Raw genomic sequence first — 24,874 nt, 5'->3', positions numbered from 1 at the left:
TGTTGTCTCTGCTGCCCATTTATTGCCCTTAAATTATATTCAAGTGCCATCTATGCCATATTTCTGAGGTTCCAGCAAGTTTCCTGGCAATTTTCCTTTCTCCCAGCGAACTACCATGCCCCTCCCCCTCCGCCCCAGATCCCTTTTCACGTACAGAGCACACATGTGCAGTTTAGGAATTGTCGGGATAATATGGTTTTCGGAGCATTTCGCTAACCGCATCCAGCGATGCGAGCACTCAAAGAAAGCTCTAGAAAGTTGTGCACCACATTGGTCACGAGAATTAATGAATGACTTTGGTGTTCAAGCGACTTTGGTGTTCGAGGGACTGTGCCTTCTCGCTTGGCATTTAGAGTGAAAGTACACCTTGCTGTTGTAAAACATTTGCTAGAAGCATTTGAGGATATGCGATTAAATGAGCTGCTTTCCGGTGCACCTTTTTAGCAGGCCAGTTCTGATGGAGGAGGAGGCTCTTGACTACTTGACTGGGATGTGCGATGGAGATGCCCGCACGGCGCTCAATGCCCTGCAGACGGCAGTGGAGGCACACCGCAGTTCTGGCCAGGACGGCTGCCTCACCAAGGCCCACGTTAAGGAGGGCCTGCACAAGACGCACTTCCTGTACGACCGGGCGGGTGGGCATTCTTTTTTGCCCTCCGACTCCCATGGTTACAATCTTCCTCTTTCCTTGTAGATTGTGGGAAGTCCCTGGTGCGATGCCTAAAGTAGCATGTCCTTCTGTGTGGGAGAAGGTTTTGCGCTGCTATTGGCACGCAGTCTGTCGACGGCAAAGTGTGTCATGTTGGGTGGTTAGTGTAGGCTAAAAACGATTTTGTTTCTCATTTTCTTTTAGATTTTATAGTTCTGAGAATCGTGGCGCGATTCGGCTGGTAGCCAGAATGTCGAACTGGAACCGAACTGAGCCGAAAAGCAGAGCGGAACCATTATTTTTAGCTGAACCGGAACTGAACCGAACTGAAATTTTTGCCACCATTTTCGAACTGAACTGGAAAAGAAATATGCCGGTAACCAGTTCAAAATGGTTCAAGGTCTTTTTTTTTTTCTCGTTTTTTGTTAATATCATAAACATTCTTGGTTTAGCGCTAGTAACTTCCAGGCATTTCTTCTCGAGCTGTGCCTCCAGGTGTCTCCACTCCTCCCCACCTTGCTGACTCCACCCACTCTTCACCCCATTGACTTTCTCCATCGGATTGGCGTATGTTTACAGCGTATGGGGAATGACAAGTTGCGGTTGGTCACGTGTCAATTTTCCCGCTAAATTTTAGCGGGTGAACTGAATTTGTTTAGGTCATGTGACATCAATTTTCCCGCTAAATCTAACGGGGAAACTGAATTTGAGTATAGGATCATGTCACGTGACTTCATTTTTTCCTCTAAATTTAGCTGGGAAACTGAATTTATGTATAGGTCACGTGACATGGAGTCATGTGACATCATTTTTCATGCTAAATTTAGCAGGGAAACTGAACTGGTGTTGAGGTCACGTGACGTCAATTTTTCCGCTAAATCTAGCGAGGCAACCGAAGTCGTGTGACGTTACAAGCCACGGCTTCACGGAACACGGCCTCACAAAATCCGGCGCAACTAGCCAAAGAATGTTTCATGCTAAACTTGGGAGAGCTCTAAACATCTATGTGTTGATCATATCTCGTATGCAGAATTGCTATGTGTGTGAAATTGTGGTTTTTATTGGCGCTTTTGTATTGGCACTATGATTAATCATTTGTCACATGGTCATGTGATGTCATGGTGTCAAGACATGCTGTCAAGTAATGTCATGTCACATGGCCCCATGATGTCACGTGACTCGTGATGCCACGTGACGTGATGTGACATGCACTAATGCGCAGTATGTCACGTGACATAGTAACGTGACTTACTGCATCAAGTCGATTTAAATTGAGAACGTCGCTGGATTCACTAGTGTTGTTGACACCCTGACGTCACATGACATAATGACTTCGCATCGCGAGTCACATAAAACCGTGACATACTCGATTGTCATGACCCGAGTCGAGTGTTTGGGTTGATGACAATCAGCATCGCCAAACATTTGGCTAATGGCTCATGTTCAATCAAAGATAAGAATAGCCTAACTCTAACAATGTCTGAAGCTCACCCCATGCTTTATGCTTTGCCAACCCCATTGCATGATTATGATGAACACTGACGGTATATAATTAGCGTCGGATCACGTGGCCGCTTGTTCTAATTGCAAGTTGTGCAGGGGAAAGCTGTTTCTTTCCTTTATTTTTTCTGCATTTACCATTGCGTGGGGAGGGAAACTAATAGACAGTTTTGCAAGTTACCGTCAGGAATTAGTTCTTACCAGTATTTACTGAAACTTAAAGTACAAAATTTGTTGCAAAACCCATTTTACGTGTACACATCATTGAGGCACCCAAATGTTTTTTTGTTGTTGCTGTACTGCCTCAGAAAGTTGTCCCCGAGGATAGAAGCATTCAAAAGACTAAATGGGACTTATTAATTCAATGTTACATAGAACTACCAGTGTGTACGGGAGGGATGCCTGAAAAGGGAGATCTATAGTGGACAGCCAAACGTTGGCAGCCGCTCTAATTCTCACAGGAGTGTCATTCTCCAGTTCTTCCCTAAGCTTCGACCACCTCTGTATTTTGTTTAAACTTCAGTCTTTTGGTGTAAAATAAAAGCAATAGAAGATTACTCTTAACAAGTGACACAAACAGAATTGTCGAATTAACATCGCCAAATGAAGGAGGAGTTCCTCAGGAATAAAAAGTATTGTCTGAAGGAGCAACAAAAAAAAAGGGGGGGGGGGGGTGGGGGGTACTTTTAAAAACATATCGTGTTGTAAAAGTTCCTCTGCCCTACATCTTTGGCACAGACTAGAAAGCATGACCCCAGAAACTAATTTGTTTGCAAAAACACTTGCCAGAAAGCTGCGTTTTCGTTGCGCCAGACGCTCGATCCCCGTTCGTCCCGACGCTGCACCAAGCAAGAAAAGGCTCGAGGTACACCTAAGCACTTCTGATGAGTTGTGAATGCGAAAGCATGCACGTCATTCTTCCACTCCCTTATTTTGTCTGCAGCGTATTTGCGTCGACGGCAGAGTCCACCCTCTCCTCGCGGCTCTGACCTTGTATGTTTGTTGTTACCTGCGCGCGACGGACACGCAGCGCCATGGGGTGGCGGTCGTAGAAACTGACACGCAGCGTCCAATTGGAGCCTCGTCGACGCGCACCAGCCATTGGGACCGAAGCCGAAATCCATCAGCTTTACTCCTCTCCTTTGGGATCGGGGAAACTAGGTGCCGTTTGGCTAGGCTTTTCGCGTGGTTTCATAGCTGGGAGCTGGCTTCACTTGGAGGAAGGATTTAAGGTGCCATTTGGCGCTGTTTCAAAGCTGATCCATAGGACAGTTAATTAATGCTTTCACATTAATAATTTGTGTCTCTGAAATACATGGCTTGCACTGAGTGCAAACCTTCTGCAGCGTGCATTTTGCACCACTGGATTTTATTTTCTAGGCAAGAATCAATCGCAGTGACTACCAGCATATAGTGCAATGACATCACATGCAAATTATATTAAACAGTTCAGTTTTCTGGTGAAATGGTATACGGTAGCCTAATAAAATGTTGGAGTGCATGACTTATGATGCATAGAGTTGTAAAGTGAGGGCCTAAAACAAGTGCACGTAAAACCAAACATAACATTAGCCTCCCCAGGCGGAATTTCGTGAAGTTTTGAATCTGTGCAAGTTGATGTTCAGACATGATTGACTTTCGATTTATAAAATCTTCGTCTCTCCTTCACACTATTTATGTGAAATTAGAAATATGATTACAAATGTATTTTTTTGCACTAAGGCATCAGAATCGTGTTTTTTAAAGAGTACCCATTTATTATCTCTCTCTATCTGCACGTTTTGTGTATTTGCCTTGAGATCTATCATGTGAGCACAAAATCCTTTTTGGCATACATACTTCGCAAAATGATGTTTCACACTGCAAACAGTGAACAAAAAGCATGTTTTTGCAGATCGGCTGAACAGCTGACATAGTTTCGAGTATCGTCCTCCCACGTCAGTCTCAAGCGGTTATGTGAACTTCATACAGTCAAATTTATTGATGATAATAGAATATATTTAATTATTGATTGAAGGTTTGACAACATAAATAAAGGTGCAAAGCGATGCTTCTTTTTTATTTGGAAATTTTGACAACATAAACAAAAGGCCGATCACTTTAAAGATACTATACATCAAAAGGAAATGCTCCCCAAATTATCTGAAAGAGGCTCTGCAATTTTTTTGCGGTGTTTTTTTATCATCGATAGGCACGTGTGTAAGTGATTTGGGAGTACCATAAACAGACTTCTGATTTTGAAGCCGATTTATATAATTACGGTATGTGTTCTTGACACACATGTAAGTCTATTATTGCCTCCTTTATGTTATGAACAGCAATTTTATGCGTCTTTGGGTTGGACAAAAAAAAAGTATGCAGTGACGCATGGTGGAACTATGACGATTACGCATGCAGACCGTCGGAAAGTGACCAATTAAGTAGCTGCCATGTCGAAATACTACTTTGTTCTGTTTAACAAAAAATCATCAATTAGCAAGGGTGCTGCTTGTTTGCAAATTGAATTGACCAGCATCTTGTCAAGAACAAACCTGAGCAGTCGGGCTATGCCAGTTTATCCCGTATAAGAAAATGTTTACTTGGGTATGCGCTAGTTTAGGCCAGATTTGATCTGAGTAAAAAGGTGCATAAAGATTAGACTGAAATATTTTGATCACTCCTTTCTGCACGACTCTTCACCTGCATCACAATGCTTAGTGTAAACAATGTTGGTTAGGAAAACAAGCATTGTGATTGCCACTCAGTGCTTCTATGAAAGGTAGACTGAAAGAGCTTGTCCTGAAACTTCTGGGACATCTTGAAAATAGTATTGCTTTTAGCTCAGCTGAGTCTATATATATATATATATTGTAAAACATATTTCGTAAACTATATTTCACGACATGTATGGCGACGAAGTGCCCATTTCATCATTTTATGCGCTGCAATTAATTCCTTAGTTCAGGAGCACAACTGTGATTCCACTTTTTAATACTGTGACTCAAAGTTGTACCAATCACAGGTATTTTAGGTGACCTATCCCACTTCGTGACAACCTTTTAACTGAGGTAAAATACTATATAGGACTGAGGTAAACAAATGGATGTTGAGTTGTATAAATACGACGTTTTGTATGTTAATCTAGATTTTGTTTTACTGTTGCATCGAAATTAAATGACGCAATTTCTTATTTTTGGTACCTGAAAATAAAAGTGGATGAACATTAAAAGAATCTATATAGTTACTCGTTTCGCGGCGGAAATAGTGCCTATTACAAAAGAATGCGGGAAATATATTCTCAATTTAGCGGTTCGAACCGGTTTGAACTGGTTTGAATCATTGTTTTTGCTCCCTGGAACTGAACCGAAACACGTGAACCCGAACCTGAACCGATTAAAATTTTGGTTCGACACTTTGCTCCTAACATTCAGTGAGCTGAAGCCTGATTTTCAGCTTGGGGAAGGGGCGGATTTAAACCCTGATCTCCTTGCTTGGCTAGCTCTCTTTGACTGCCTATAAACCACACTGTCTGTTGTGGAACTTTTTCTGGAACGATGGCTACAAAACAATTGGTTTTAAGAGGAGATTTCATGGCAGATTCTCTCGAAGAGGTCTTTTGCACAAGTGGAAGTTGTTTCAAAATGGCTGTCTTGTCTCGTCAGAAAAGCAAAGCAATTTTTTCCCATTCCTTGGGGTTTCATTGAAGAGCTTCTACCATATGTGCTTGCTCTGTGGTGAAGACATGAAACTGTGAGAACTGCTGAAAAGTGCTGGCTCTCCTGAATATTTTATGGCACTGCAGATGTCTAGATGCTCAGTGCTGATCCTCTTTCCCAGAACTTTTTAGAGATCACCTTCTATTCCATCCATACTTTTTACTTGGTGACCAACCTCTGGTATCATTCCAGCATATTTCTTGTAACTTTTAAAAAAAAGTTTGCTATTTACACCAGCTATAACTTTTATCGACTTTTCAGATACCATTAGGGCTTCTTGAAAAACTTGTGTTTGGCACACTATGGCATTAGTTGCCCCTGTGCTACTAAACCTGTAGTCATCCGCTTTCATATCTGCTCCAAAGCATTCATGCGTCGTGCTACTTAAAAAAAAAAAAAAATAAATAAAATTGGTTAGATAAAGAGTGTAGTAGAGCCACCAATACGAGACAGAAGTGGCTATTTAACCAAATGCATGTGAGCCTTGTTCAAGTCAATGCTGCTGACATGCAGTGTGCCATCCTATGAAACCTCCTTATGAGATGTTCCATTCTTGCTAGGGGACCAGCACTACAATACAATTTCGGCATTCATCAAGTCAATGCGAGGGAGTGACCAAAATGCAGCCCTTTACTACCTGGCGTGCATGCTGACGGGCGGAGAGGATCCGCGGTTCATCGCTCGGCGCCTAGTCATATTTGCCAGTGAAGACATTGGTACGTATAGTTGCTTCTGCGTTTCCTTTTCCTTTTACTACTGCTGAATGTGCTCTGAAGACAGCTCATTCCAAGAATGATAGACCACTTTGCATTTTGAGCTCACATTTTTATTCTTATTAAACCAGTGATGAACACCTGTGACAAGGTGTTAGATATGATCAGGCACCATGGATGATCATTTTAGCTCCTCGACATGTGACAGATAGATCATACCCTGAGAGATAGCCCACCTAAAATCGAGAGCAAATTGGATGAAATAAAGGAGTGGGCTAACTTTCGGCCTGCAATCGAGAAAAGATTGAAAAAATGCTATTTTTATATTATGTGTCCCTGCAAAACTTGTTATCATGGTGAGGGGCAATAAAGCAAAGATGACTGTACTTCCCAGCCAGAAATGTTCACTTGTATCCCGCCATAGCTAACTAGTTGCATTTACGCCGAGCTCTTGATTGATCGGAACACTATGATTTCTAGGAGTGGGCTATCTTTTGGTGCAGGGATGGGCAGTATTTCAAATACAAGTATTTGAAATACGTATTTCAAATACTTTCTGTATTTGGCATTTGTATTTAATTACAAATTGGGTAATGTATTTGACGTGTGTATTTAAATACTAAAACATGGGTATTTTAAATACAATTGTAATTAAATACAATTTTGTGGGCGAAAATACACCCCTCAAATTTATTGTCACTGTCCAGAGCAGGAAGCGAACTACGTTCTGCACCGAATGCAGTGGCTCTCAATCAAGCGCAAGCGTTTAGTGACTTTGTGATTACGGCGCTAGTCCAGGGCAAGAATAGTGACGAAATCGACGTTCACAGGCAGACTGGCTAAATAAGTAGTGCCTGCGACAACTTGTGATGCTTTCCAGCCTGATTTCCATCCATATTTTTGTCTGGAACATTCTAAATGCGCGGGTTGTCCAGGTTTTCGCAACTGGTGCGAGTTATAACAATAAAAAATTCTCTAGCTAGTGCTGCGCGTCTTGGTTGTCTCGGTTCTTTGTTGGTCTATACCAAAATGTGTTCGACAAAAAAAGCTGCTTGAAGCTCTGTACTTTTTTCACCTATTATGCCCAAGCTGATTACATTTTTTTTGTGATTATATTTCTATTACGTTACTAGAGCCTCGCACACTAACTCCCGAGTGTGCGATGCAAAATTAAAATGAGATACCAAGAAATCCGTTGCAGGTGCCCTGAAGTCGCTGGCGCAAATTTTGAGGAATGTATTTGGAAAAGTATTTGGAGGAGACCAAATACATTTGGTTGTATTTGTATCTTGTACTTAAATGTTTTTTTGGAAATGTAATTAGATTTGTAATTAAATACATTTTTGACAAAGTATTTTGTATTTGTATTTCAATACATATTTGCATGTATTTTGCCCATCCCTGTTTTGGTGTTTAAAAAAAGTAGCAAATCAAGCCAAAAATAGGGGGTGGGTTATCTTTGGGGGGTGGGGCATCTCTCGGGACATTACGGTACGCATGTGGTGTCTACCTGGGAGGGATGCCCTTTTTTCTTCTTGCTCCATGTCGTGCACTAGACTCGGAAGAGGACAGTCTTTGAAGTTTGCTGTTAGCCACATGCCTTTCCTTGGCCATTCCCCATTTTTAGCCAATGTGTTTTCTTTTGGTCACCCACAGAAATGCGGAGTGGGAGGGAGGAGGGGGGCAGGGGGGTAATAAATCAATCTTTCCTTTTAGGTATTTTTTCTTTGACAAAGAAAAGATTATTGCGACAAACTGGCTTGTCAAGTTCTCAGTCAATATTTTCATTTCATTGCAGGCCTTGCTGACTTTCAGGCGTTGGTGTTGGCTGTTTCGACTTTTGAGGCCGTTTCAAAGGTTGGAATGCCTGAAGCTAAAGTAAGCGGTGGCCTCTTTTCGAGCAAGGTCATTTTGGTATCCTCTTGGCTTTTATTCCATCTGCAAGATATCTTTTTATTTGGTCACTCCAAAACCTTTCTAAAAAAAGGGAGCTTGCATCAGGCTTCTTTTAGCCCTGGGGCCAAAGTTGGCGGCCACGGCGGTTACTAGAAAAGAGGCGAGACGGTAATGTCGATCCCTTTCCCCTCCGCCAGCTCTGCAAGCGAAGCCGGCAGTGATAGTGCCGACCCACATGTCTGTGCCACAGACGACGTTGATAGTGCAACCCAAATCGTAGGGCAGATTGACCAACGTCACTGGCGTTCTCGCAACCATATTTGGGTGGATGGTGAAATTAGTAATCACTTGTTTTTATAGGCTCAAATAATCTCGGTAAAAATAACGAAAAAAAGGCATTGAAACCTTCTGTAGCTGGTGTGTCCTCTACCTCATGATTTTGTCAGAAGCCTCACTGGTCTCAAAAGCTGTTTCTGAGTTTCTTAAGAAATACCTTTGGCAGGCAGTCCACCTAATTTTATATATATATACCGTAAAATACTAGGGGAGCGCCCATCCCACTTTCACAGAATACTGGGTTGATCTGGAAATGGGCGCTTAACTTGAAGAATTCCCAAAATTGGGAAATTTTAATATTATATGTATATATATATGGGCGGTTTCATTTGGATTCAGGCAACGAGGTGCAGTCATATTGTTTATTTCCCTTCAAACTTTTATGTTAGTTAGCGCATGTTCCAAGAAGAACAATCCTTTTTATTTTAATGTCCTGACATCTTTAGTTTCTGAGAAAAAAAAAACTCTCAAAGAAGCGGAAGAGAACGACGAGGTTTTGTTGATTGTCGTCTGTGGCGTTTTTGAATCACTTTCAATCTCAAAGTATTCAAAAGAGAGCGTCTATATGTTTTTAGTGTGATATATATGCAAGTAGGGAAAACAACATTATAACTTCTACTTTTTGTTCGTCGCTCCAATCTTTGTAAAAATCCCCGAACATGCTTCCGCAAACAACTGTGACCTAAACTGTGAATTTTTTTTCGAGTCTACTATGTTTAGTATTGCTTTTAAAATAATACCACGTGTAAAACCTTTCATTGCCTTCCAAATTAAGCAGAGTTTGTGTCTTTATCATGTACAAGTACTGAGAAATAAATAATGAAACGGAAGGTTTTCACTTTTTGTTCAGTTTCAGCAGCTGTATATAAAAAAAATCATTTTTAATTTTTTTTTTTAATGCACCAGTTGTTTGCAGAGTAAAATAAAACTTAAAAATAAAGAGTGGCAAAAATAAATAAAAATTATATTCTGTTGTGTTATCAATATGAATTTCGCATTAAAAATATAAAATTTTGTATTTAAAAACCTAGGCTTTTAATAGGAAGTGTATTTTACTCTAATCTTTTACAATATTATACTTTGACATTTCTAGCATAGTATAGAATATGTAGCACATAGGGTGCCATGATTGGAGAGGCTTGAGGCCTCTCCAATCATAGCAACGGCGGAAATTGTCTGAAAACTCGCTTTCGGCAGTTGCGATTTTATAGAGTGTTTAGACGTTTGGAATTGCAAACTTGTTAATATACGCCTAACGACATCTCTTATAATAAAGAATAAAATATACAGCTATAGCTCATAAGTATACTTTCTGGTTTTAACCGAAAAACACTGATAAACATCCGCCGAGGTTGAAAATACAAAATCGGTTAAAACCGAAAAACACCAGTTCTTTCATATTTTTGAGCAAGCGCTGGTTTTTTTCATCGAAAAAGTCCTGTACAATTTACAGTTTTAACCGAAAAACATCAATAAACATTCGCCTATGACAAAAATAAAAATCTTAAAAAAAAAAATGGTTTCTAAATTATTTTTTTTTCTAACAATGTTGTGTTCTTTTCAATGAAAAAGTTGTGCACAAACTTCCGTCAAACACATTATCTTACCAGGAATCATGCACTTTGCCTGTCTTTCTTTTGTGACCTACATGTTCTTGGACTCTTGGAGGACAGTAACTTTGTTTCACTGTTCTCCGAGGTCAGCCGTCCCCCTGGGCCGCCGAGCTTGAAGATCACCATCAGCGGCCTGAGAGGCCAGCAGTGGCGTAACTAGGGGGGGTGGCAGGGGGGTGCAAGTGCCCCGGGCGCCACTTGGGAGGGGGCGCCTAGCCGAGTCCACCCATAATAATAATATAATGATGATAATGATGATGTCATTATCGCTATCATCATGAGGGGCGTGAAATTTCTTTTGCCATGAGCGCCGTCATACCTAGTTACGCCACTGGAGGCCTGTCAAAGCTGGCCAGTACTGTCCCAAGCATCGTTGGACATTTTGGGGCTTCCCGTGTCTAGCGCAAATGTCGAGCGGGCATTCTCGAAATTGTGCGTTGTCAACAGGAAGGAGCGAGCGTCATTGACGGACACGAGCCTAGGAATGTGTGCTTGCATATACTACAATAATCGAGTGTGAAAGAGATTGTGTAAACTATTTAAATAAAATTTGGACTGTTTTTAATTTCCAGTGGTAGTTTACATTCGCAATTTTTCCCCCGATAATAACCGTTTTTAGTGTGGACGAGCGAATTCACCGAAAAGCACTGGTATTGGTGAAGTAAATAAACACCGATAAACATCTGCCGATTTTTCTCATGGATAAACACCGGAAAGTATGCACCTTTGGTAGAACCCATAAACCCACCATTGGCATTTGCTCCTTTTTAGCATATTTAGAGGCTTGAAACTCAAAACTAGTGCATATACCTCTAACGGTAAGTATGCTGGCGAAAAGAAAAGTATAAAAAGAACGCGACAAAAAAAAAAAAAATTTTGTTTTTTTGTACAGCATGTTGAAATTGAACAAGAAGTGTAAACCTCTCTGTTTCATAATTTATTTCTCAGTACCCGTACATGATAAAAACGCAAACTTTGCTTAATTTGGAAGGCAATGAAAGGTTCTACACCTGGTATTATTTTAAAAGCGATACTATACTCTGTTTGACTTTATGATGTACCGCAAGAAAGGCTACAAGCGCGAGCTCCTTGCTCTGGGGCGTATCTCGGCGGCACAAGCTTGTGAATTAAGAGCAGCTGCCAACGCTATGAGCTCGCGCTTCCGGCCTTCGCTGCGATACAACATAAGGTGAAACGAAGTATAAACATACTAGTCGACTCAAGAACAAATCCGCAGTTTAGGTCACAGTTGTTCGCAGAGGCATGTTTGGGGATTTTTACAAAAATTGGAGTGACGTATAATAAATAGTAGTTATAATGTTGTTTTACCTACTTGCATATATATCACAATAAAAAGATATAGAAGCTCTGTTTTGAATACTTTGAGATTGAGAGTGATGCAAAAACGCCACACACGACAATCGTCAATTTAACCCATAAACCCACCATCGGCATTTGCTCTTTTTCAGCATATTTGGAGGCTTAAAACTCAAAACCAGTGCATATACCTCTAACGCAATGTATTCTGGCTAAAAGAAGAATGTAAACAAAATGTGACTCAACAAAAAAAAAAAAAAAAAAAAATTTTTTTTTATACAGCACGCTGAAATTGAAGAGAAGTGAAAACCTTATTTGTTTCATAATTTATTTCTCATTACTCGACTACTCGTACACGATAAAGACACAAAATGTGCTTCATTTGGTTCGTACTGTGTACGGCATTGCTACCCTGGGACACCTGAGAGAGTACCTCAACCAAGCAACCAAGATTATACGCTTGGAATGTCATCAACACTTCAATCGTGAGTGCCTGAATCACAATGTGATGCCTCTAGGCTCTAGCTCTTCGTTGCCGGCCTCGTGTTGACACCCACTACGGCAGAAAACTGGCGCAAGAATTCAGCCGAAACTGCCTAAAGGCCCGGATCTTGGACAACAAGCAGAGGATCAACGACTGTCGGCACCGTCTCGCTGCAGCTGAGAAATTCCTGCAGCGGATTCTTCAACCCGAAGACATGCACCACGTTTTTGGCGCGCGTAAGCAAGCTGAAGACTTGGAGAAAATCAAGCTCACGAACATCCACGACAAGAAATTATCACAACTTATACCCAAGCCTTCCACCAGACCAACTTCGACTTCCGTCTATAATCTGTTGTCTAAACATCTCTCGGACGGTCATGTAAGCCTTCTGTCAAAAGGACTAGATTTCGCTTTGGCTCCGCGTGTTGTCCCCAAATGAGGCATTATCGTGGAAATAGAAGAGAAGCTGCGTCATCTCCATGATAGCTCAGGGATTAACCTAGCACGCAGCCGTATAATGTCTACTTTAAATAACGCAAAAACCACCCCGTCGAATCTAAATAGCACGAACAAGCGGCACTACGGGACCTTAAATCCGACCAATCAATCCTTGTACTTTCTGCAGATAAAGGAAAGGGCACTGTTGTCATTGACAAAGAGGCTTATTTTCAAAAAATGGATGCCATCCTCCAGGACACTGCGCATTTTGTAAAGTTAGCACAGGATCCGACTAAAAAATCTGAAAGGGCTCTGGTTGACCATCTACGTGATCTAAAAAAGAAGAACCGCTTAAATGACACAATTTACCGCCGCCTTTCTTCTTCGGATGGTTGTACTCCAAAACTTTACGGCCTCCCCCAAATTCACAAACCCGATTTTCCTCTACGACCGATTGTGTCGTTTGTTGGTTCCCCCACGTACAACCTATCTAAGTATCTAGTAGAGCTGCTTTCTCCCATAACAGGGAATAACAACTTTACAGTTATAAACTCTCGAGAATTTGTTGACCTAATTCGAGGTCATGTTCTGGACAAGGGAGATGTAATGGTCTCATTTGATGTCACATCTTTGTTCACTGATGTTCCGACCACTCTTGCAGTGGAAGTTGCCGAAACACGCCTGCGTAATGATTCCACACTTTCGTCACGGACATCTCTTACAGTTGAGGATATTATTATTCTTTTGCGTTTTTGTCTAAATCAGTCGCATTTCACCTTCCGTGGACAATTCTATCGTCAGATTGAGGGTTGCCCAATGGGTAGTCCGGTATCTGTGACCTTGGCTAATCTGGTAATGGAACACATAGAGCAAACCGCGTTAGAAGTAAAAGCATGCCCTGTCAAATTCTACCGACGTTACGTAAATGACACTTTCGTTATTTTAAATGAAGATCACGTCGATAACTTCCATGCAACCCTAAACAGCACTGAACCTTCCATTCAGTTCACGCGAAAAGTTTAACAAAATAGCACGTTACCTTTTCTGGACGTAACTGTTTGCCGAAGTGACACCGGTCAGATTGAAACCACCGTGTATCGTAAACCTTGTGATACCGGTAATTTTTTGAGTTTCAATTCTCACCACCCTGTGGAACATAAGCGAGCTGTTGTAAAAACTCTAATTAGCCGATCAGAACATTTCCCTTCAAATTCAGATTTACGAGCATCGGAAGTTCAGACTGTTATCGGATCCCTTTTGAAGCGCGGGTATTCACAAGGTTTTATTGAAAACACACATAAACAGATGCAGCAGGGAAGAACAAAAGCGACTAATAATTACAAAGCAGGCGTGGTGACTATCCCTTATGTAAAAGGCGTCTCAGAATCTATTCGCCTGTCCCTCCTGCCACTAGGTATACGAACAACTTTCAAACCCCATATAAAATTACGTGACCTCATTTCGAAGCCAAAAGATCCAACCCCTCCTGAATCTCAAAGTGGTATTGTATACAAAGTGAACTGTCAGGACTGTGACAAGTGTTACATCGGAGAAACTGGCCGCAAACGGAGTACCCGCCTCAAAGAGCACAAAAGAGACGTGGAGAAGGCAACACATGCCACAAGATCAAAAACTGAACAGGTGGACCATTGTTGGACGACTGGTCACACTTTTGACCTTGCGAAGGCTGTGACCCTGGCACGCGAACAACGGTGGGGCCCCAGAAGATTTCTGGAATCATGGTGTATTCGCAGTGACCCATCTGCCTGCAATTCTAACCGCGGCCCCCTCCCCGACGTGTACACCGACATCCTGAAATAACCTTTCATTTAACTTCCCATCCAGGACGGACGTAAAAAGAAGTTGAAGCGAGTGCAGACGATGATAATGTCTCCCATATGCCGTCGACGAAGAAGTCGGCAGAACCAGCGCTACGGATGAAGAAAAGGAAGAAGAAGCGTTTGATTTCTGGTAGCTAGTCGGGTGTTCCCAGGCCGCACTGATGATGTCTGATGACGTCTGAGGAGACGAAACGTCTGATAAATGTTGGTATTGTTATGTAAGTCGGAGGTATTTGTTTTTAATCATTAATCCCGGCTTTTGGAACATTTTTGCATTCATTTGGAAGGCAATGAAGGGTTCTACACGTGCTATTATTTTAAAAACAATATTAAACATGGTCGACAAAAAACAAAATCTGCAGTTTAGGTCACGTTGTTCGCGGAGGCATGTTTGGGGATTTTTACAAAGATTGGAGCGACGAATAATAAATAGTAGTTATAATGTCATTTTACCTACTTGCATATACCGGGTGTTTTTCCGAAGACTTTCAAAAATCCTAAAAATTAGGGCGATTGAAAAAAGAAGAAACTCTCTTCGGGAACAAACTACGAGCCACGGCGGACGGCAGGAATTGCCAAAAACCTACAAATTAACCAGATAATTAATTAAAACTTGTTAATTAACTTTTTAATTAGTGGAAATAGACATATGATTCCAATTAGAAAGTTGCTGAACGTTATCGAAAACCACTAAATCAGTCATTTTCAGAAAGACTTTAAGCGCTTGAGAAGAGTAGTAGCGCACTAAAATTACCACTCGTGGAGCAGGTACAAGGCTGGGGCTAGATAAGAGGCGAAAAATTCGCGCGGGCGCCTTACCGCAAACGCTAGCCTTGTACCTGCTCCACGAGTGGCAACTTCAGTGCGCTACTACTCGTCTCACGCGCTCAAAGTCTTTCTGAAAATGACTGATTTAGTGGTTTTCGATAACGCTCAGCAACTTTCTAATTGGAACCATATGTCTATTTCCCCTAATTAAAAAGTGAATTAACAAGTTTTAATTAATTATCTGGCTAATTAGTAGGTTTTTTGGCAATTCCTGATGTCCGCCGTGGCTGGTAGTTTGTTCCCGAAGAGAGTTTCTTCTTTTTTCAATCGCCCTAATTTTTAGAATTTTTGAAAGTCTTCGCAAAAACACCCGGTATATCACAATAAAAAAATATAGTCTCTCTCTTTTGAATATTTTGAGATCGAGAGTGATTCAAAAATGCCACACACGACAATCGTCAAAACCTCATCGTTCTTTCCCGCTTCTTTGAGATTTTTTTTTTCTCAGAAACTAAACATGTCAGGACAATAAAATAAACAGGATTGTTCTTCTTGGCATATGCGCCACGAAATATAAAAATTTAAAGCAAAATAAAAAATATGACTGCACCTCGTTGCCTGAATCCAAATGAAACCGCCTATATATATATAGGCGGTTTCTGCTGCATAGTCACGAAGTCAAAAACTAATTTTTTGCTGATCTGCAGCCACGTGTGGCGGTTATGGGAACTACGGTGACAGCATCTGTTGGGGTCAACAAAAAGACGTCGTCAGCCCTGTGGCGAATCACCTTTTGTGTCAATCGCTCGCCGTGACCTTCGATGATGCTAATCCTTTAAAAGTCGACAATCGCAGAAGAAGCGGCTGGGGTCTCTGAAGAGAGAACCCAAGGGGAAACCACGTGGATCCCCCAGAGCATGTCACTCGAAAGGCAACGTGGAGAGTTGAGAGGCACTTTGACCGTCGATTTGTGTCATTTTTTTTTTTTTTTTTTTAAACTAGCGCTTGCAAGAAATAATGGTTTTCTGTTCTTTGTTTCATAGGTAACACAGATTAATTTTTGAAGTTAGTTGACCAAAGTTCGGAAATTATTGCACCGCCCCTTTAAATTTCGTTAATATTTCAATTTGCAAAATTTGTGAAAATTAAGGGCTCGCGAACGTTAAGGGTTTTACAGTATATTGTTTTAGGTAATTGCTAAAGTTAAAATGCTACAAATCTACCTCTGCCAATTTAAGTCTCTGTAAAATGGCAGCTCACATGGTCAGAAACTGATCAATGTGCTGTCCAGCAAACCGACAACAATAAAATAGAGAGCACAGTGACAATAAATAGTTAAAGTACTGTGCATGTTTTTGAACATCCTTGGAAGGACTGCTTCAACAAGGGACAAAGACGAACACAAACAGAGATTCAGTGGTAACAGTGTTCAGTCTTCACCAGTTGATCTTTGTCTGAACCATTGCTTGTTGAGCCAAATAAATTTACCAAAGTCAGCCAGCTAGGGTAGATGTCGACGAGTGGATGGCACCGAACACATGGTTCTTGCTGAGCTAGTACTTTTATGAGCGCTTTCATTAAAGTTCAAGCTGCAGCAAAAATTTAATATGGTTCTAGATAAACAATGGATTCAACAAAGAATGCTTTGAGCGAGTGTGTGACTAAAGGCACAGCTTAAAGGGAAGCTACGGAGCTTCTTGGAAAGAATGAGTTAGAAGTGAATTCTAGTTTATTTTTCCCCCTTGAACCCGAATACCCAAACCATTTGTTGTGTAAGTATTGTTAAACGCGAGAAAAACGCGAAAGACAGTCGCTGTCCGTGACGTCATCGACGGCTCTTTTGGCTGCCCAAGGCTAGGGAGGCGTGGCTTCAGCCCTATTTTGAAATTGCTCTTGTGGCCCTCCGGCGCGTCGCATTGAAATATAATTTTGATATCTGTTATTCTAAAGGCCAAATGAACGCAATTCAAGCGTTTTTTCTCAAATGTAGAAGTGCCCCATCTTCCCTTTAAGGGTAACTAACTTGCTTTGTTGGTTTCATGTTCTCTCTTTGCAGATAATCCTTGCCCACTGTACCACTTACTGCGCCCGGGCACCCAAATCGAGAGAAAGCTACAATGCATACGCTTGTGCCGAGAAAGCGGTCCAAGAACAGGAGCGCCTTCCTCCAGTGCCTTTGCATCTTCGCAACAACACCAGTTATACCAGCCATTCTGGTCAACCCCACCGTGGGCAGAGCAAGGAATTGCCGTTCCTCCCCGAGCCGTTGAAGCACTTGAACTTCTTCGACCACTAAGGGGCCATTCACGAGTGTTACAATCTGTGTCTTTCTCTTTGTTTTTTTATTCTTCTATAGAAGGCAGCAGCGATGACTGGCTCAGCTCACTGCAGTTCTGGATGTCAATAAGGGCCCCAGGGGTGGGTGTTTCTTTGTTGGCAGAGGAAAATAGCGAGATAGATAGGGCTTCCTTTGTTTGTCATTGTTTATTTGTGGAATTCTTGCAAGGACCCAAGGTGTTCGAAATTCTCAGAAATTGTTTTCTGTAGCTTCTGCTTGCTCATTTTCTTTTTATGAAACAAGACAGTAATTAACCATATTGGAAGAATTGGAGTCTCAGAAAGAGAATTCCTAGAAGTTACATTTTATATTGCACTTGTGGCAAGGTTATTTTTATTCTCAGTTAATAAATATTTAAGAACAAATTGGATAGCAACTTTCATTATTCAGTCATGGTATATAGCTTCTTTAAAGTTTGGGTTGTCTAGTGTGACACTCGGTTTCAGTTTGAGACACCAGAGGCTGGTAAAAAAGACCACCCTCTGGTGGTATTTTTGACTGTTTCACACCACCAGAGGATGAGAGTGGCCTCTTCCTTTCCTTCGTCTTTTAATTCTTTCAAACTAAAGTATTCCATTTACATTACGCTCACATCAATTCAGTATTCACACTTTTCGTAACAAAAAAACAATTGTGCAGAGTTGATTGAAAGGCACATCATGTTTACATACCATATTGACTTGTGGATTTGTGAATGGTTTTGAGTCCCTCGTGTAAAAAAAATGGGAAGCTGCAAAAGAGCATTGTGTACATAATGCTGTGAGCACCATGCTTTCTCAAAGTTCTTAATTTTTTAAAAAAAGTTTATGGAAGTAACTATCTTGCAATGGTACGTTACTGTACCGTACTGGTCCGCATTCACACTGCTTGGAACAAACTCGATGTTAACAAAGCGGGGAAGAGAAATTAGTTTTTGTTCGCATGCTCATCCTGGGTTTTACAAAAAGCCTCCAAAGTAGCAAAACAGGATAAAACAACAAAACAAAATTGGCAGTGACTTTTATCTCCAAAGTCCTATAATGCATGGAATGCATTGTTAAAGGAGCGACAGATACAAAAGGAGTGACAGATACAATGAAGAACATGTTGATTATAGCCACCAACCTCATTTGCATCACCATGCTTTATGGAGAGGATTGACACTACGTAACAATAGTATTATTCATGTATATGGAAAGTCGTCTAGCTGGCACGGACAGAGTGTCGAGCTGCGGACTAAGAGGTTTTAGGTTTGATTCCCGGTGAGGGGTGCGAACATAGTGAAATTTCAACTCGAATTGAATAGCACCGAATAGCGGCCAAAAAGTCTGATGTCGAATCGAATACCCTAAGAAAAGGCGCAGATTAGGGAAAAAAAAAAAAGGCTCGAGGTACACCTAAGCACTTCTTATGAGTTGTGAATGCAAAAGCACGCACGCCGCTCTTCGCTCCCTTACGTCTGCGGCGTACGGAGCGCTGACCTTGGGCGTGGAACGGTGGAGCCGCTGCCTCACGGACACGCAACGCCATCGGGTGGCGCTGCGTGTCTGAAATGAGGGCCCGTGGACTTTCTGCCTCGCCTGCCCTTATTTGAGAACCACTGTGCTATGGTACAGCTATGGGAATCAGCAGTTAAACCAAACTGAACCCCGTGGAACGTGCAGAACGAACCAGAGCCGGAACCAACGACTCGCAGAACCAACAATGCGCAGGCCCAAGGAGAGTAATTTTGACGTTGAACCTTCCACAACCTCAAGATTCGACTGGTTCGCCGAACCCACGGCGACCGAACCTTCGACTTTCAGTACAAAGAAGTAGAGGTGTCGCAAACTTTTGTCGACCGGATTTTTAGATTAACTTTCGGGAGTCGACGAACTTTCAAACTTTTCACCAGATTCGACCGGTTTGACTTTGTGGACAGTGTGGCCAGACCTTGACACAAGCATGTCTAGGTTTATAATTAAAATAAGAGCACCGACTTGACACAACAGAAAAAAACAATTTCATTAGACGTTTCGCCTCTCACGCGGGAGGCATCTTCAGTAGTTGCAAGGCAAATGCAAGGTTCAACCTCAAAATAAGAGCACAGACTTGAGGTTGAACCTTGCATTTGATTTGTATTTACGTCTAATGAAATTGTTTTTTTGTGTTGTGTCAAGTCGGTGCTCTTATTTTAATTATGACGTCTCCAGGCTTTTGGAGTATTTTTGCATGTCTAGGTTTGAAAAAATTATTTATGCAAAGGTTTTTTTTTTTTTTTTTTTATTTTATGAACAGTTGCAATTAAAAGAAACCAACTACAATCGCTGAAAAAGTTAACTTAATTTTTGTACTGTATTAACTGAAATAACAAGGGGTGTCGCGAACCGGCCGAGGTTCGAGGTCGACCAGGTTCGACTTTTTTTAACTTTGGTGAAATTTTCGACGAACCTTGTATTGAGGTTCGACTCGTGTGCGCATGCGCGACAGGCTGGCCAGTTGGCTTCGGATTGGATGGTAATGGCTAAGAGATTAATTAAGGGCGGCGCTGATTGGCTATTTCAGTTAATACACTACAAAAAATTAAGTTGTTAACTTCTTCAGTGATTAGATTTGGTTTCTTTTAATTGCAACTGTTCATAAAATAAAATAACCCTTTAGATAAAAAAAAATTCTCCAAACCTAGTCATGCCTGTATCAAGGTCTGGCCACACTGTCCACAGGCAGAAAGTCGAACCCACTGATCTCTTTGTCATTGAGATCAGTGGTCGAACCCCTAGTCGAACCGGTCGATTCTGGTGAAAAGGTCGAAGGTCGTCGAACCCCATAAGTTCGACCTAAAAGTCCGGTTCGACAAAAGTTCGCGACACCCCTAGAAATAACCAATCAGCGCTGCCCTTAATTCATCCCTTAGCCAACACCATCCAATTCGAAGCCAACTCAGTGGGTCGAACCTTGTCCAGTTCGCGACACCCCTGATTCCTGAATTCTTCAAATCGGGAGGCTTCTTGCGCCATCTGGCCAGCTAATTGCACTGCAGCGGGCTGCTTTTTTTTTTTTTTTTTCGAATAATTTTGTAATTGTGTTAATGTAGGTTCAGGTAACGAAATAGCACGGGTGAGTGGCGGAATTCTGGATTAGGCATTTTTTAGGCAATTTAGGTTTGTTTCGGTTTGTTTAACCAGAACCCCTTGGTTCAACCCGGGAAACCCCGTTGTCCGTGCGCACCGTCGCCATCTTTAATAGAACGGCCAGTTTGCAGGCCCTTGGGAGGCCGACTGGGCATAGTACACTCTGGTTGTCTCGGCTTGCTCTGGTTACATCGTGTTGTGGGAGGTATGAAAAAAAAAAAAAAAATCTCATGACCGCATGCTTTTCTTCTAATCGGTCAATTATGTTGTTCGATCGGCGTTCGAATTTTAGGCGGTGGCGTTCTTTACGTGCTCTGTGGCAAAACGTCTATTTTTTATCTTTTTTTTTTTTAAATCCCTTTTTCTATACGCTGATATCGCCATTGGTATTTTTTTGGACCTCGCGCAGTCCTCGTTCGGACGTAGTTTATTCACGAATCCTCACTGGCGTCAGGAGGATGCTATGTTTCGCCATCTAAAGTTTAAATCAATCTTAACAGCAAATAGTGACGTAGTACGCAGTGGTTTGAACAGCGTTAGCACTCGCTTGTTGCAACATACGGTTGAGTGTGGAGTTCTTTTTTTTACCTCGGTCCTGCCTCGGCCTTCGCCAGTGCCCACAGTGTGCTTACGGAGAAGTTAAAACGGTTTTATATATCGTGTTACTACACTGCTTTGTAGTCGGCGGCGATTTCGTCTGATCACGCGCCTTGTGGACTGTTGGAGTTCTTTAATACCATTTCGTACCAAACGCGCTACTGCCGCTCATTAATGCAAAATCAGACCAGGGCAGCGCAAAAGTGAGTTCACGCTAGTGTTTGGTCATAGATGATTTTGCGTAATTTTTCTACTGAACCAGGTGGGCACGCGCACTGCTTTTCTATAATGATTTTTTTTCTTTTTTTATTGTCTACCTGCGCTTGCACAGAATGTTGGCTTTTGTGACATCTTACTTCCACCATTAAATGGTAAAGGAGTGTTTAGACATTAGTTCTATGGCCCTTCTCACCAATACATGTGGAACATCGGGCCAGTTTGTTTAAAATAAGGTAAAGCATCACAAGAAAAAAAGACTTGCTAGTTTAACAAGGGGCCTAGTCTCTATTTGTTGCATACACGCTGCTATCCTGTGCAAGCAGTGAGCTTTGCCACTTATTTCGTAATTCAAAAGAATTGTCTTTTTGTTGAGACAACTGGTTAATTTACGAAAGTTTGTCTCCATTATGAGCGTTGTATCTACCGCTTCATGTGCATGCCCTTGTGGAGTTTGTTTTTTGTGATCTTGACTTTTCTGCGTTTTAATTATGTTGTGGCAACGATATTTTGGGTAGAGATGCCAGGTCTTACCTGGAACTGCCTGTGGGGATATGACCTTGGGAAATACTTGGTGATGTGAAGTTCTTTGAAACCATTGTTAATTGTAACAATTATTTTCTAGGGAATTCAGACAGACACAAATGGCGTCGTGTAAATATGCTTATACTCTGTTTCAAACTTAGTGTGCAACGCTGTCAAAGCTACTGGCGCGAGCATGGGGCTTGATCTCGATCATTTATGCGCATTCTCGCGCAAACAAAACCACAGATGAGGCCAAGCGCTCGCGTCAGTAGCTTTAACAGCGTTGCACGCTAAGTATGAAACAGAGTATAGTTGGTGCATCCATATAATTTGAATTTGGAAAGAGATTGGAAAACTATTGAAAGTCTGAAGTTCTCCCACATTGACCCTGAACAGATCAAGGTTTATTCGAATTCGTTACGGGCCATGCACATGAGGGAGGTGGCGGCAAGGGACATTCCTGCCTGACTGAGCCTGTACCCCTGCAGTTTGCAGAAAGTACAAACGCACAACTCTGGTGTCGCTTCGCTGAGGTTGGGCTCATGTCGGCACATGCGCAGCTGCTTGACTTGACACGAATCTGGTTTCTGTGCACCTGCAATGCCCACATCTGGTGTGGGCTAACACAAACTCTTCTGTAGACAGTGCACTGGTCTGTAGACCATTCCAATAATCGCCTTCTGAATGCTGGCATCTTTGTTTTTTTGGGCTGTGGAACGTGATTCAAGCATGTGCTGTGTGACGGAGTGGATACAACCCCTGGTGGTAGAACCTGAACATTTTATTTTAGCTCCAGGAGCAGCACCGCCACAGTTGTTCTCTCGAGCACCAAGATCCGAATTCCTCGGTCATGCGCGCCTCGTTGTCTTCTACTCCACTACATTCCTCCCTTCTTTTGCGAATATGAAGGTATCTAGTGCTTTGCATAATCTGGCGGGATACCGATGAACAGCGGTAAAATCGGACATAGTAACTGATAGTTTGACAGCTGCATCCAATCTATTTGCCACTGACTGCGAATCAGCAGCGTCCAAGTTGGCCACCGGGCTTGGGGGGGGGGGGGGGGGGGGGGGGGGGGGGGGGTAGGGGTAGGGTAGGGGTAGGTACATAGCGGCTCACTCTCCTTCACAAATCCTTTTCTTGATTTAATCTGCGTGTACCTGGTGTTGCCTGTAATCTTCTGTAGCTACTTCAAACATAACCACATAACCTTTCCCTCTTGAATGACAATGGAACATTTCGTCCAATGGTTCTTGTTCAACCTGTCTTGCATCCAGACCTTCTGATTTATGAGAAATGGCCAGTCACGACTTCTCTTGTTGTAGTTGATATTTTGACGAACTCAGCCACGAGCATCTTTGGGTGACTTGTCTGACTTGATCAAATCCATTTTCGTTCTGTAGTCACTTGTTAAGTGTCTCGCACGGAGGTTGTCTCATTGTGAAATATGGTGCTGAATTTAGCGTTTTCGACGCGTGTGCAATTGGGCGTTATTTCCCTTTTATCTTGTGGAAGACGATCGCCCTGACTTCAGCCAATGACGTGCCAGCTGCCAAGTAGATTGTCTCGCTTGGATCAAAGTGAGCAGGAGTCTCCATGGGGATGCGAGATGAGCTGTGATGTCTTTGAAAGCTTCCATGCAAGGCAAGCTCCATTGCCATAGAACCTTCTTGAGGAGCTTGCTCAACAGTGCACAAAATTTGCCAGCATGAGCAAATACTTTGCATAATATTGAACCATGCCCAAAAACGCTCGTAGCTCGTGAACATTGGAAGGCGCCGGCGTGGTCAGTATTGCTCCAACTTTCTTGAGAGATAGACATATTCCTTCCGCTGACAAAATCTGTCCCAAATACTCCATTTCTGGACACAAACTCACTTTTTTTTTTTTTTTAGTGTAAAACTGTAGTCCTTGAGTCACGGGGACGTGAGCTCCAAGTTCTCGATGTGTTGTTCATCAGTTTCTCCGGTGACGATTATATCATCCAAGTAGCATTCCGCACTTCCCAGACCAGATGTTACTTGTTCCATAGTCTTCTGGAAAATGGCAGGCACTGATATGCCTGCCAAAAGGCATGCGGTTAAGCTGGAACAGTCCATTGTGCATGTTGATGATGATTTGCTTTTTTGTATCTTCCTCCAGCTCCATCTGAAGACATGCCTCCAGCAAATCCAGTTTCGAGAGCTTCTGTTTTTCGTTAAGTTTAAAAAAGTTCCTCTGGTCGTGGGAGCATGTACTGACGTTCAAGTGAGGATTGACAGTCGCGCTTAAGTCTCTGCATACTCTCTTAGTTTGATTGGTTTTCGGGACAGTGAAAATCTGAGTGGCCTACTGCGCTGTCTCTACTGAAGTCAGTACTCCGTTCGCAACTAGCCTCATCAAGCCAGACTCTACTGCTTCGCATAATGCAAACTGTAGTGGTCGTGGATGCATGAACTTTGGGATGGCATTCTCTTTGAAATGAAGTTGAGTCTTGATCTTTGCGCACCGATCAAGCTCGTTCCTGAATAGTACTGCATACGTAATCAGCAGTGTCTTGAAGCTTTGCTTTGTGTTCACCAGAGCGATAAACAAATTTTTGAGATACAATTTCAGAGCTCTTACCCAGATCCTCCCCAACAAGTTAACTTGGCTTGTGGTAGTAAAAATGGCCTCTAGGCTGTACTTCTTTCCTTGAAATTCCACCTGAAGTTCCCAATGGACTTTGACCTTGATGAGCTTCTTGCTGAAACTTTGCAGCTTGTAATGAATTTCGTTCAGCTCTGGTATTCCGAGGTGATGCCAAGTCTGAATGTGCAGTAAGGTGACTTGTGAACCTGTGGCTATTTAAAGCTCCACTCGTCTGCCTTCAATCTGACA

The 24,874-nt window shown here is 42.2% G+C and overlaps 2 protein-coding genes across 13 annotated transcripts in view; both read left to right on the top strand.

Annotated features, from left to right (window-relative positions):
- The window catches only part of LOC115316094 (ATPase WRNIP1), a 36,990-nt gene extending 19,037 nt beyond the window's left edge, over nt 1-17,953 (top strand). For 4 of the 6 annotated variants that reach the window (XM_042287109.1, XM_040206680.3, XM_029975387.4 and 1 more), the window contains exons 5-8: nt 445-635; nt 6,405-6,560; nt 8,356-8,435; nt 17,307-17,953. In XM_042287109.1, coding sequence (XP_042143043.1) covers nt 445-635; nt 6,405-6,560; nt 8,356-8,435; nt 17,307-17,546 — 667 coding nt within the window. In that variant the 3' untranslated portion in view covers nt 17,547-17,953. The remainder of the gene's footprint in view (nt 1-444; nt 636-6,404; nt 6,561-8,355; nt 8,436-17,306) is intronic. The other 2 variants (XM_040206681.2, XM_040499569.1) reach the window with 1 other exon arrangement.
- A 2,808-nt stretch (nt 17,954-20,761) lies between these two features.
- LOC115316096 (RNA-binding protein 39) overlaps nt 20,762-24,874 on the top strand; it is a 35,602-nt gene continuing 31,489 nt past the window's right edge. For 3 of the 7 annotated variants that reach the window (XM_040206690.3, XM_040206689.3, XM_040499574.2), the window contains exon 1: nt 20,762-20,882. Coding sequence is in view for 1 of the 7 variants with exons in the window: in XM_040206688.3 (XP_040062622.1) it covers nt 21,449-21,477 (29 nt within the window). In the remaining 6 variants the exon portion in view is untranslated. Of the gene's footprint in view, nt 20,883-21,249; nt 21,478-24,874 lie in introns of those variants that run through there. The other 4 variants (XM_040499573.2, XM_040206691.2, XM_042287321.1 and 1 more) reach the window with 2 other exon arrangements.

The sequence above is a fragment of the Ixodes scapularis genome, unplaced genomic scaffold, assembly GCF_016920785.2.
Source record: "Ixodes scapularis isolate PalLabHiFi unplaced genomic scaffold, ASM1692078v2 PGA_scaffold9__187_contigs__length_104089568, whole genome shotgun sequence".
NCBI classification, from domain to species: domain Eukaryota; kingdom Metazoa; phylum Arthropoda; class Arachnida; order Ixodida; family Ixodidae; genus Ixodes; species Ixodes scapularis.
This window is presented reverse-complemented; position numbering and strand designations above follow the sequence as displayed.